This window comes from Teleopsis dalmanni, chromosome 2, assembly GCF_002237135.1.
Source record: "Teleopsis dalmanni isolate 2A chromosome 2, ASM223713v2, whole genome shotgun sequence".
Taxonomy (NCBI): Eukaryota; Metazoa; Arthropoda; class Insecta; order Diptera; family Diopsidae; genus Teleopsis; species Teleopsis dalmanni.
Window position 1 is genome coordinate 79,639,242 of NC_051847.1, and position 15,133 is coordinate 79,654,374.

The following is a 15,133-nucleotide window of genomic DNA, read 5'->3' on the forward strand; positions in this document are numbered from 1 at the left end:
AAAATTTATAGACAAAGAGTCGGGGAAAATTACACCGCTGTCGTAGCGATTCTTTGCCATCCTTCATGGATTGTGACATCCTTTCTGCCTGTGGAAAAATTTAATAAATAGCTTTTTTTTATAAAAAATGAGAAAACTTAATGATATGCAGACAGCTGTATGCAATCTGACCACGCTCCAATAAAAGGAAATCCAACTCTCTTATTAGGATGCCCCGTATATATCAGTCTAATAGTAGGTTTACTTACTACAGTAAGTAACTAAGATGAGAAAGTGCCGTTTATCTGCTTTGTTTCTGTCCAGCACATTCGTAGCGAAACCTTATCACTTTAGAGGCTTTCTTTTTTAAGGATCTTAGCGAAATGCCAGACCTCCTCTTGAATAGCTTTTCCAAAAGTTCTAAATGGTTCTAACCTCTGAGTTATTAAATATACGGTAATACAATGGCTCTATAGACCTAAGTGAATCCCTAGGGATCGCTGGTATAACCTGCCTACCTAAATAGTTTATAAATAGAATGCAATATCACTTTCAACCGTCTCGAAGTAGTTTCGGAAATATCAGACAGGACACTTCTCAGTGGACAATCGACTGAGGATATAAATGTCGTTTTGGCGAAGTATAGCTTGGATGAAGACATGCTCTCAGGTATTGAAAAAATTCCTTAAAGTATAAATTATTGGTATGGCGTTTCTTCTTTTCTTTTTACGCTTGTGGTTTTATGTCTGGTTTTATGTAGGAATTGTAAGGTACTATATAAATTAAGGTCGTAACGTATGCAGTTCAGTAGAACTATAATCTCTGCTTTATTTACGTATAATACGTTGAATATAAGAAACTAGATTTTTTATTGGTCAGTAAGAGAAGTAGGTTTACTAAAGCAAGCGAAATATTTAATCAACAACATGCATAACAAGCTACTGTAATTATTCTATTCCAAAATTAAAGAATTATTCAAACATAAAGTACATATAAAGCTGAAATTTCTTACAAAATGAGAAAGGGTCTTTAACGTTTTATCGAATTTTTTCAATTTCTGTTTTTAATTCAATCGCAAGGTAGTTACTGCAAGCTAACTCTAGTATGGGTTCCTGAACCTGCTAGTATGGCAGGGAACTAGCGCGCGAATGAGGTAGCCAGATTTGGTGCCTCTTTTATTGAACTTTCCATATTAATTTGTGTTCCTACCTGCCGTAGACGAGCATTTTTCACGACAAACTAACATTTCTTTAGTAACCAGGTAGAGACACATGGCCTTTATATTCCAAAAGTAGAACCTCTAACTTAGTTCACAGAAGTAAATAAGAGGTATCTAAGATAATTTCGGCCCTAACGGAACACTGTGTTATAGGGCAATATGAAGCTAGATTTGGGGTGCCCTATCAAATCTCTTGTAGTACATGCCTACCAGCGCTCGAGTAGTATAGACTTCAGTTTGGCACCCTATTCCTTTTCAAACTCGACGATATATTGGTATGGGCCAGATACTTGCATTTACCAATGTATCTGTACAGTTGGTTCTAATGTACCCAACTTTCTACACATTTTTACAAGAAATGTGAAATCAATTGGGCTGCCTTAGCTAATTGGGGAAAATTTGATCTTCCATCCACTTCACCTACCTCTATTGCAAACAAACTGGTTTTAAATTTAATAAAATATTACTTTTTTTCTATTAACAGTTAATTGTCAATGAGTGATTATAATTTGAATGTTGCAAATATTATATTGATACATCATTATATTTTCAGTATGTGACAATCTAAGTGATATCTTCATAGGTTCAACTTTCTACAGTTAAAATCAATTTGCAGTTTTAATTGCAAATTCACAATATTTAATTAAAAAATTATCAAAAATTTGCCAAAAGAAACTCATTTCTTGTCTACTGTAGATACGGTGTTAGAAATCTAGTCAAACGCTTTCGCTCATTAAATTTGCAAATTTTATTACATTTGTAAGCCATAATTTACATTAACCCACTTTTGCTCAATCCATGCACAGATATGACCACTTTCAATTTTGATATGAAATAAAATTTTCCATTTTAACATTTTTCTCTATTTGTTTTCTTTTCCTTGCAGTGTTACTGTTCCAAATTCAATGCCATTGCCAGTTATCTCAGCAACGAATGCCAAACTGTTACAAAATGATAATTGCAGCAGTAGCAGCAAAAGCAACAGCACTTCTCTAAGTATTGCCAAGAGCAACAGTGAAACGATGTTGCTGACTAACAACAACATGAACAACAACAGCAGCAACACGTTTCGTCCTCAGCCAATTAGTAAATCAATGGTGAATGATGCTAGTAATGCCAGTTTTCCTTTACCAACAGAAAAATATATTGCCATAAAAACCACAAATACAGGGACATTGAAGATGGCACGGCACAAAAAACAATCCATTAGCTCTACATCAACAACAGCTTCGACCGCAACTTCAATGGCGAGCATAGAAGAAGAAGTAGACCTGCGTAATAAACAAGCAATTAGCGGTGGCATTTACAATCGAAATAAACTTTTAGTCAATAATAAAATCATCACCGCAGCGCCTACCAAAAATGTTGGCAATGAACAACATGGTAGAACCAGCTCACACCAATCTCACTATTCCACAGACAAAAGTGGTTCATCCGGCTATTACAGTTCCAATGTGTGTTCAACATATTCGATAGAAGATCACATATATTGCGAACCAGTTGTCGATATCTTAGATGTAAATAGTAAGAGTAAAAGTGATATTGCAGCAAAAGTGCACAACACTGCAATTTTGCACAATCAACTCCAAAAACAAATACCAGCTGCGGCAACTAATGTTTTAACACAGAGTAAAATTTTGAATAGTAGTAACACTAAAGACATGATCGGTGTTGTAGGTCTGAAGAGTAGTTACAATAAGTGCGATGGTGATACCGATGATGAAAGTCTTACGGTGGAAAACAGTAGTACATTACGACTTACATCAGAACAAACAAATGTACAACCACAATTCAGTGAAAGTTTACGTGTGCTCGAAGCGAGCATCGAAAACCTGGATCGTCATTTAAGAACTTTTTCAAGTCTGAGTTCTCAGGAATGTTTAGCGTCCTCAACGCAAACGCAAATGCAAAACCAACATCACCAGTACCCGCATCAGCATGTATTTAGTGAAAAATTACGCCAACACAACCAACTTCCTACCATAATTGAAGATTATGATTTAGCGCATACAACACGTCCTTGGCAAAGTCATTTAGTAGATGATTCACTATTAGATATCGACATGGATGCTTTTCTACTTGCAAACGAAACCAAAGGTATTAAACGCAGCAAGACACATAAAACGCAATATGAAGCAAGTGGTATTGATAATCCTACATTTCTTAATGATGAGCAAGCTGAAAATCACTATAAATGTGCCAAATATATAAACTCCTGCCCTGAAGATGCATATCGTGTTGAAAGTGATATAGTTTTAGGAACTGATAATGGCTCTATAAAGTCTGCAGCAGTCGATCATCTACCCAAACCCTACGTCGATCAGTTACATTTCCAAAACACACGAGAACTTTTAGAGGATGTACGCGAGAAAATATTGAAACTTTCTGCATCAAACAATGATTTACGTGCACGTACTGAGGACAAAAAGTTGGTAACTAAAGTAGATGAAATACCAAAAGAATTGGAGGGAATGATTAAGGCATTAAAGGATGAATTAGAAACATATTTGGCACGTATGAATCAACAAAGTGAAATGGAAATACGACAGCTTTGTAGTGGTCTTCTAAAAAATCAAAAAATTGCGAAAATGATGAAAGCATTCGAACATCGACAACCTCACAATAATAGTTATGAATGCATTGGACTTAGTACATACGAAGTCAATCGAAATAATGCATCCAACACTTTTGCAAGTGCTGTTGTAAATCAACAGCAACAGCAGATTGCATCTATAAAATGTGCAAGTGATCCAAATTTTAAAATGAAACGTAAATCTATTGCTGAAATATTTCCGAGAGCCGATTGTTATATTGAAACGATACGCGATAATCAAGTACCTGCAACATCCGAAACCTCATTAAAACCTACACAAATGCAACGCAATTTAGCTTATCAAAATCCAGTACTAAATCAATTAGATTCCAAATTGGGACCAAGTGGTGGTGTTGGTTTATCAAATGCAGGCTCAAATAGTGCTAGTACAGGATCAGGTGATAAGAATTCCATATTGGAATGGCATCGAAAAAAACCAAGCATTTGGGAAATGTATTATGGCACGAATCGTATTAATCAGTCACTGTTAGGAAAACGCAGCGGTATGGTGACAAATACTGCTCAAACTACTATGTCCTATGTAAGTACACTTTACTATTTTCTATGATATTAAATTAATATATGCAATGCAATGGATCTTAAATATGCATAACTGACATAGGCACACATCTGACTTCCTAGTCACGTATATTCTACAACGGATTTTAGTATATTTAGGTACTTTTTAGCAACTTTTTCCACTACACTATATACCGATATAGATAACTTCTCAAGATATTGAGATTTAAAATTGGAAAATTTTAATAATGTTTGAACTAACAAAAAGTACATATACCATCTAACCAGTATATGCAATTTTTACATTAATTATACAATAACAAATTTATAACAGGCCATCTGGCGCATCCACTTGTGGTTTACACAAATAAATTTCAATCTTTAGATCCCGATATCTCAAAAACTCATTTGCATTGAATAGTGAAATAAATAACTGACCGAACTAAAAATCATTATTGAATGGACGTGCCTGAGAAATCGAAATCGTGCTCTTACTTGAAGTCGATTATACTTAAAGCTTATTTATAAAATTATATATGTATATATATCTAATAACAGTTGAACATATGTTAATGAATACTCAAGTATAATGATGTATGTATCTATAGTGACAGTTGAGTCTATCTTACTGTATTTATAAGTGCATTAAACATTATGTTGAATTAGATTTTGAACTACAATGACCATATCTGGTTTTATAGCTACATCTCCCAAAGGATAAAATATGATATTGATAAGGTTAATAAAATTTTTAAAAGAAATATGAAAAAATGTACATATACACTATCCCACAACCTCTCCATTACACTACCTCGGCTATATTTTTACTAGAAACCAGAAATTTACTTCGAAAGAGACTTTCAGATAATTTCAGATAATTAAAGAAACTAATCAACTAGACATAAAGCATTAAATACAAATAAACATGAATATATAGTCCTGTGATTAATTTTGGAGAGCGACTTCAGCCCCTTACTCCTGACTACGTACATATTTGTCTCCAACTACTGAATCTTTATTTTATGTGCCCATGCAGACTTGCTAATAAAGCAGCATTATTGCCATTTACTGTAGAAGTGTGTTAATATAATTTTTTTTTTTTAATTAAAACGAGGTGTATTTTACAGGCATAAATACTTTTACACTACATTTAAAATTAAAAAAAATAATAATAATTTTAATAGTCGCTTAACAACGTGACTCAACTATAGAGTTAAGCCAATATAATATCGAATTTTATCATTTAACCATGTTGATGAAAACCAGCGTTTCTCAATCTCTACATTTGCACTACCTTTCCTTTATATATTTTTCTAAGATTAATTTTAAATAACTATTGGTTAAGTAGGAATTTAAAAAAATTGTATTGTATATATACCTATATATATTATGTTATTTAAAATTCATACTTAACTAATAGTTATTTGAAAATAACCTTAGAAAAATACATAAAGGAAAGGTAGTGCAAATGTACATATATATAGTATATATCGTACATATTGTATACATTAAGACTGAAAAGTTTTCGGAAATTCTCATTTAAAATTCGCGCGCTGTATATTTTTCGATATTTTAAGTTTATGTAGTTTGGCAGCACTGTCCTTAATTACTATGCCAAAAATGAGCTCGATCTGTCAGACAGTTCGTTTACGGCAGCTGTTGAAACCAGTTCACCTCAGTAGTGCGTTGCGAAATGTCTTCGACGGTCGTACGACCGTCCTGGAAGGCTTTGTACCACTCATAAACTTGAGTTTTCGATAAAACTGATTCCCCATAAGCCTTTTGTAGCATTCGCAACGATTCTGCACACGAAATTTCGTTCGAAACACAAAATTTGATGCAAACTCTTTGTTCAATATTTTTTTCCATTGTTTTTTTCGCAACGCCCTACTGAGGTGAACTGGTTTCAACAGCTGCCGTAAACGAACTGTCTGACAGATCGCGCTCATTTTTGGCATAGTAATTAAGGACAGTGCTGCCAAACTACATAAACTTAAAATATCGGAAAATATACAGCGCGCGAATTTTAAATGAGAATTTCCGAAAGCTTTTCGGTCTTAATGTATATATTATATAGTATACTATATATAGTATATTTAAATGTATAACTCTTATAATAATAATATTAATATTTGGAAATATATTAACACTAATCATTATAAAACACATTGAGTATTTTATTGCCCGCCATACTTTTTGGGTTAAGAAACTCTGGTCTAGGCAATATTTTTACCCAATCGAACGTAGCAATTATTTCCTTCCTAGTTATTAAAATAAGTCATTTAAGTCAATTTAACATAAAATTATTAAATACTTTATGTATGAAACAGTTTGTTTATTTTTCGGTATAAATACGATTATTTCTTTACTTAAAATTTTAATAATTTTCCACCAAAAAAAAGAAAAAACAAAAATAAAAATCCTTCACAAAAATGTTATGAAATACCAATTTGTTTCATGGCCACTTCGAGAGTAATTTTCAATTATTGCTAACAAGTTTTTTTGCACCACAAGTACGTATACGTGTTAACAATTTTCCGTAATTTAAAAAGAAAAAATTTTTTTAATAAGAACGCCAGTTTCGGTATTAAGCAACTGCAAAATTAAATGCAGCTACTAAAATTAAGAATTTATTGCACAACAATTTTGAACAACTTAGATACTTGTTGCTAACTCCCACCTTCGGCTCCGCACAACAGCACTCCTCTCCGGCTAGGTATGCAAATTCGGATAAGTTGAGTTCTTGGTACAAGACAGCACAGTGAAAAATGACAAGGTTAACTAATTTAACATCGCTCTAACACGATTTTTATTAACTACAAAATAAAATTTTTCGCAATTAAATTTATATCTTTATAGTTGGTGTTGATTCTAAAGCGAAAATAATTAATTTTCCACAAATACTTGATTATGTTAGGTTCGATGATGCTAAGTTATTCGAGATATTCTCTTGTCAAATTTTTCAGATTTATTCGGTATGAGCTTAAACCAGTCGCATTTTAGCGCCGCATTAGAAGTATTGTCAATCTAACGAATACTTTTTTTAATATTGATTGATCTCTTAATTAAAATATTTGTTTACTTGCACAATAATTTTTATTGCATCATGCATTTATTGCATTATTTAATTTAATTTAAAATTGTGATCCTTAACAAATAATAAATAATCTTAAATTTAATCATATTTATGTATTGCGTTCAGTGCGATGCAGAAATATTTCAACTTATTTTTCACTTAAAGATAGATTTTATAACTTATTATAGATTTTATTATATATTTGGACTTGTAAAAAATAATTTGTTTTTAAAATACTCAAAAAATTCATAATGGGTTTTAAATAACTTTTAAAATAATTTACTCAAAAAGAATATAAAAAATTAAAATTATAGACATTTGTAATACTTATGGGTCAAGCATTTACCTTTAATATACCTTATATGCCCTTCGAACAACTAAGTAGAAAAAATTTTTAGGTCTTTAGATTTATTATTAACTTCTAAATATCAACAGTATTTGACATTAGAATATTTACTGGGACAATATATAATATTATATAAAAATTAAAATTTTATTAACACGCACGAGCTCTAAGCCTGGCACTTGCAGTCCAAACAAATTATATACGGACTATAAACTAATTAAAAAATTCCAATACCTGCTAAGACTACTGGTGATGACTACTGGTTGTATGATCAACCAAATCTCAATAAATTAACGAAATTTATGTTGTTGTCTTTTCATTTCTATTCGAACTGTTATAACTTTTAAGTAGTTTCTTTTCGACATAAGACGCGTCATTATCAGCAAGAAAAAATTAACACTAAAATTTTATTTTCTTCATGAATTTAACTGAACTCACTAAGGTTTACCAAGAACTCATTAAGGTTTTTCGATTGGAACTTTACTATTATACAACAAATTGACAACATCTATCCTGCACTATAATTAAATTTGAAAAGAGCAATAAAATAATTCGTGAGGATCTTTGATATACCATATGTATGTTAAATGGATAAACTAATAAATTTAAAGCAGATAAAAAAATTTATGGAAAGTTTTTTATTAAAAGAAAATTCTTACCAATCCTTATTTCTTATTATCCTTATCCTTATTCACATGACAAGACTTAATTGTCATGTAAATAATTTAATTGAAATTATTGTTGTTCATGTATTTGCTATTTTCAGTAAAAAATTTTTATTTTTGCTAAGTCCGAGTTTCAATACCACATCTTTTATTTCAAAATACCAAGCCTCGAAACCCACTATGTGAGACTTCAACACACTAAAACCACCTTTAAAGACTGATTACAAAAAAAGCTGTACGGTACTAAAACCATGAAGAACCATTATACTGCGAATACGATTTTATACTTATGAAATAACACATTTTCTTGTTTATCGACCTGCCGATTAAATTAGCTATAGCAAGTGAATTCAAATTTAGTCTTAATCCTCCAATCCCAATTTTTGTTGTATAAATAAATTAATACAATCGTGATCCAACAGACTACTTTTAGATTAAAAGTATATCTTTTTTAAATATCTTTATTGATATGTTTCTCTCAAATTGCTGATTTGCTTTAATACTGGGACCAAAGTAAACTTGTGCCATATGAATAAGCTATTATACCCGTTATCTAATATCAAAAAAGCTTTTGCATCTAGCCAATAAAAAAGTTTACATATTTCCTTCATTACATATTTCGATAAACCTGTTGACTACTGTTGAATGCAGAAATGTTAAGTGAATAAAACTGTCTTACTTCAGGGATTCCAATTCACTTTTCCCGTATGAATGGGTTACTAAATTCATGAACTGATCTCAGAACATTTATTGCGTCAAGCCAATAAAAAATCTAACAGTCATGAACATTATATTCCACAAACCGAATAGAAATAATACTTATAATATAATCACCATTCCAAAGGGGTACAGCCCTTAAGTATTACTTTCACGAAAGTTAGGTCAACTATATCGCTTGATATTGTCCAACTGCATTGAAACAAAGACGTGACCTCTAAGCGCTCTATATTCAGATTCGCTTTACACGAACTCTAGATTAACAAATAATTAGTTTAGTACTAGGGTTTATCACAACAAGGTGAATCATCTATTCCACTTTGACACTAATAGCAATTACATACAATAGACCAATTAAATAATAATCTAAAGGAAGAAAAGACAAATTGTACAAATTAAATAAGAAGCGCTAATGTTTAAAATTCTGAAGAATTGACGACTTATTATCCAGTGTATTAACATAACATATCTATAATTTGTAATTACTGGTTTTTGTAATAAAGTTTTTATGTGCTCTATAGTGGCATGAACCAAACTCAACTATTGTGATCGATCAAGCACCATACTGACTTCACATTATTTATTGTCACTTTTCCAGTTTCCAACGTAACTGCGGTACAGATAAGGCTACAAAAACGTATAGAATATTGCATTATTTGAGTTTTTCGGCATAACACTACTATTTTTGTTCCCAAAGCAGATTTAGTAAAGATACCTTCGATATGACAAAAAAAAGTGTAGTGGACTTGGTCCCACAATCTCATATGGTATTATGCTACTTTTTTGTTCCCAAAGAAGATTTAGTAAAAATGTATTTGATGAGACAAAAAAATAATAGAGTATTAGGTCTAACAACCACATTGTTAGGCGACACTCATGGGGTCCTGCTTGAAGGAAATTTAATTGACTAATAATTTTTTTGTATATTTTTTTTTAATTCCGATTATTTTTTAGATAAAGTGTATATATTTTGTTGAATGCTCTTAGTTTTGAATTCTAAGCGAAAGAAAAATTTCTAAAACTCTTTAAAAATAATATACATACATGTAATATATTATTTGGATATAATATGTATATTATATCCGTATCAAAGTTTTTGTCTTAACTATTATCTATATCGATCTTAAAACAAAAATATTCTAATATTGTGTATTTATTATAATCAACATATAGACTGGCAAACTTAATATATCTCTTTTTCGCTATATGTGAAAGGTAAAAAATATGAATTATAAACAATTATAGTACCATAAATATTATTTTTTGAACACAAATTTGCTAATAAAACTATATTATTTAAAAATAACTAACCGTGTAAAATTCATGTCGGAGAAAAACATTTACAAAATACCAAAATAAGTTAACAACTTACTGGTAAAAACTATTTAAATAGTCATGATATTATTAGCTTATTTATTTAAATACATATTAAAATATCCAAATATTTTATGCTTCAGAAAAGCGATTTGTTAAAACTGAGTAAATAGTCTTTTAACACATATAATTAATTTAAGATTAATAACTCTCTAGTACAAATATTTCAAATCATAAAATAAACTCTACCAATTGTGTATAAGTTTTGCGTTATTAGTGGCATTTTGTTTTAAATTTTAAAATTACTTAGACACAGCTAAATTACTTAATTATATTACATATTACATATAATTACAATAAGTGATATTAATTAAAGAAAGCGTGGGTGTGAATTGAATTCATTTTTTATTAAAATCACTTCGAATTAATATCTATTTTTGGTTTTAATTCAAGTAATTCATATGTGAATATGATAAGAAAAATATATAAAATGTTAAAGTTTTATCAGCTACATAAATAAGTTCATTATAATGTGAACGTTCAGTCATTAATATAAATGAGCAAATGCCTAAATAAGACAATGTGAATGCATTATTACAGAATATCTTTGTTGTTGCAAATTTCTTTTTGTTCATAGATATTCCATTTGCTTTGAATGAGAATACTATCAATAGACAAATAGTTTTGTGTGCAAAATTTAGCTTTTCGGATTTTCCAAGAGATGGCGTAACTGTTATACTAAACATTCTTTAATAAATACTTAATTTTTGTGTTTATTTTAAGACCTTATCATCCATAATATGTAGTAAATAAGCCCTGGCTACTTATTTCGAGTTATTTTAAGGGGTAAAATAACTTTTAAATAATTATATATATCATTATAGTATATTTATATAAAATGATTTGTAATTCAATGTTATTAGTCTTTTAGATTTTAAAACTAATTGAAAGGCTTTAATTTAAAGCGGTCCAATAAAGATATATTGTTCAATAAAAAAAAAAAATTTTAAACCGATTAAATATTATTTAAATTGATGCAAATGTTAGGCTATATCTTGAAAAATCCAATCAACTGAATTATACACCCAATAGTTAGCAAATAATAGTACCGTTAGATTTCAAAGTTTCTGAAGAAAATTACTGAATAATCATATTCAATGTTAAAATATTTAAAATAAACTATTACAGTAGATTTTCACTACTATTATTAAAAAAGATAATAATGTGTCTTAAAAAATAAAATTTTAAAAACTCAATCCTTATTTTTTTTACTTTTAATTACAAAAAAGTATATTAAATAATTTTGTCATATCACAATATATAGATATGATACTTTTTATTAACACTTGTTTATTGTTATATAATTTTTAACCCCATAATACTGATTATAATTGCAATTATAACCAAATAAGCTTCTATATTTGTTAAATCACTTTAAAATTATTGCCAATCAAAGATAAACACATTTTTAAATACAAAATTGCGACTTCAAATAATCGTGACAATGTAATTTTAAGTCAATAACTCTTTAATCATTGAATAATTTTTGTATTGATTTTAAAAATGAAACCAAACACTGTTAAGATATACATAAGTTATTACTTCAAAGTATCTATCGAAATCGTTTTGCTTCTTCAGCAACCTCATCAGCAGCATTTAATTAACGTCTTGAGGTTATGAAGTCGGTGCTCTAACCAAGCTTTAATGCGCTTATAATTAGCGCTAATATTACACACACCAAGTATTACTCGTATTTTAATATTTTTAATTTTTTCATAATAAAAGCAATTTACATAAACTTAACTAAAAACTAATAACAAAAATAAAACAAAACAGCAACGAAAAAAAAAATCATCGTAACTCTCCCAGTGGTTGTTAAACTTAATTCACATCTAATTGCAGTATCGAAAAGATACAGCCATGAAGTATATATGAGTACGTCTAATTTAAAGTACGTTTGTATGTAATTTGAATATTATCTTTGTAGCGCCTTGTCTGTCATTTCAAAAAGGAGAAAAAAATAGAAAATTGGACATTAACAAATGTGCACGTACGTCATAAAGACTATTTAAATGTATGATTAGGTAATCTCGCCACACCATGTTTGGGCCTGAATAGGTTGCTTGCGATAATCACGGATTTGAAATACAATTTTTTGCATATTACTAGTTGTCGTATATGTTCAAGGAAGTAATACGTCTTCAAATTTGGTCAAATTATGAAAAGTGCCATCGAGGGAATGTGTGTAGTTGTGATTTTGAAACAAATTTTCCGGTAAATATGGGTTTCACTTGCATTTAATTAAAAATTGAACTTTGATTTTACTAGAAAATTTTTTTACGCAATTTAGTTTGTTTGCAACTTTAAGTTCGGTGGGTTTATAGATGTTAATACTTTTATTAGGCAATGAAACTTTAAAATATTTAGAGATTAAAGTATATATTATGTAAAGATCAAAAAATTTTTAAAATTAATGTGATGTTCACTTAATATTATTTATCATGTGAACAAACCGATCTTTTTGTAATAATTGATTGTTATTGCATTTTGCTAAAAAAAATAACTAAGTAGAAGGCAAAGGGCCTTAATATCATACTAGACTACTACTTTAACTCCCTTCTGCTCAAAAAGTACTAGGATTTTGAAAATAAAACGCACAAGTTTAAATTTTATTCCATATTTATTTTATCTCCTTCAAAATATGCTCCTTCTGAAGAGATACAATATGCCAACGCTTAACCGAATCTTTTAGTTCCTTCGGCGAATTCTCTTTTACCGATTCAATCGACTCAAAACGCTTACCACGAAGGGACAATTTGAGTTTCGGGAACAGGAAGAAGTCGCACGGATCCAAATCTGGCGAATATGGTGCCAGAGCGATGACAGTGGTGCCATGTTTGGTCAAAAAATTGCGTACAATAAAAATTTTCCATAGTAAATACACTTGAGGTAATCTCACATTAACAGCTGCTGTAAACAAACTAATTGACAGATGGCGCTCAAATTTGTACTGTATGTCAAGAAAGGGTGTACCAACATAACAAAAAATTTTTGAAAAACGTCTATAACTTAAGGAGTAATTAACAAACAACCAAATCCGGATACTTGTGCAGAAGGTACATACTAAACTTTTGAATTTTTAATATACTTTTTAATAGCACTAGCACTGTTCTCAGAAAACATATAAAAAGCAATAAGTCTTTTATATGTAGCTAACCAATAATATTTTAATTTTAATGCTATTAAGCAAAATGTTTGTATCATATCAGTTGATGGCTCTTTAGTAATAATAATTACAGTCTCATACATGCAATAAATCACGCAGACTTGAATCATATTGCGCACCCTAGTCTTATTAGCGTGTATTTACTCTTCGAACTTCTCTGGTTCTCGTCTTACTATGCAGTATGCTATGATTATCAGGTAACGACTTTATATTCGAACGAATTTAGTATCTTCATCTAGCTTGGAAAGTACCTTGGAAAGTACCTCAGGATGCGGTATTGGTTACAATATCTGCTCTACATTTTTTTAATATTAAATTACCCATAACCAGTATATATTCTAAAACTTTTTAATTGCAGACATTCGCAACAACTATAACGCCTTAATTCAGGAAGTACAATGAACTACAACCTGAATTATCACAAAAGGGTCTTGACTTCTTTTAGCCATTTGAATATCTAAATTGACTAAATTGTCTATGTTCATTTGAATATCTAAATCTATGTTTGGTTAAGAATTGCCCAATTGGCAATTTTTTTTATCAGAGAAAACAATAGAGAGTAATCACAAACGTTATGTTGCAATATTACAAAGTACAGAATGTTTTGACTTATTAATTTTTTTTTCATTAAATTTGACTTTTGAAATCAATTATGACGAAAGAAACCATACTTCTTAATAGAAACTATTGTTTTAATAGAAAGGTTTTTTAACCAATAGTGAATCACAACAAAATTTTATTATTTATTATTATTATTATTATTTATTTATTATTAATTGAATTTTAGGTAAACCATACAGCTGTTTTGAGATTTGCCAAATATCTATCATCAGTGATTTTGAAATTATTTTTTAAATAATTATTCATAAACAGTTTTAGCGACTACAAGTACCAAGGGTGAAACTTGTGCCCATCAAATTTAAAGCTTAGAGTCAGGGTTCATTAGCTAATTCACCAAAAGCTGTACTTGACGTGTATATTCTACCTTGGAATTTTGTTAATTTATGACAAAAGTTCATTAATAAATTCATTAATAAGTTCATTAATAATTGAATTATTTAATTATAGTTATAATTATAGTTAGTCTGTTCTTTATATCAATTATTTATTTCGAAATCCCTTTAAAGTAAAAAACATCTGCGCATAAATTTAAGATGACTTCTTCATTCTTTAAAATAATATCCGTTAGCTTTAATGCAGCTTTGAATTCTGCGTGAAAAGTAATAATGGATGATATCAATGAAAATATTTCTCCATTGTTTCAAAAAATTTTCTTTTAACTCAGTCACTGTTCTGCGGAATTTCTTTTTTTGCAACACTTTGGCCCAGTATTTTCCACAAATTTTTTATAATATATAAATCAGTATTGCAGGCAAGCCATGGTAAAATTTCAATATCATGTTATTAAAACCAAGACAATATGATCAAAACCAGTTAAAAGGTTGCCAAGATATTCATTAGAGTAAATTGCGGGAAGTA

The 15,133-nt window shown here is 29.8% G+C and overlaps 2 protein-coding genes across 3 annotated transcripts in view; one reads left to right on the plus strand and one right to left on the minus strand.

The window, feature by feature from the left end:
* Nucleotides 1-15,133, plus strand: part of LOC119679805 — a 136,980-nt gene that overhangs the window by 79,008 nt on the left and 42,839 nt on the right. The window contains exon 4 of the mRNA XM_038092353.1: nucleotides 2,085-4,332. Within this exon, the coding sequence (XP_037948281.1) occupies nucleotides 2,085-4,332 (2,248 nt within the window). The remainder of the gene's footprint in view (nucleotides 1-2,084; nucleotides 4,333-15,133) is intronic.
* Nucleotides 1-15,133, minus strand: part of LOC119679806 (cullin homolog 1-like) — an 86,944-nt gene that overhangs the window by 24,364 nt on the left and 47,447 nt on the right. The window lies entirely within an intron of this gene.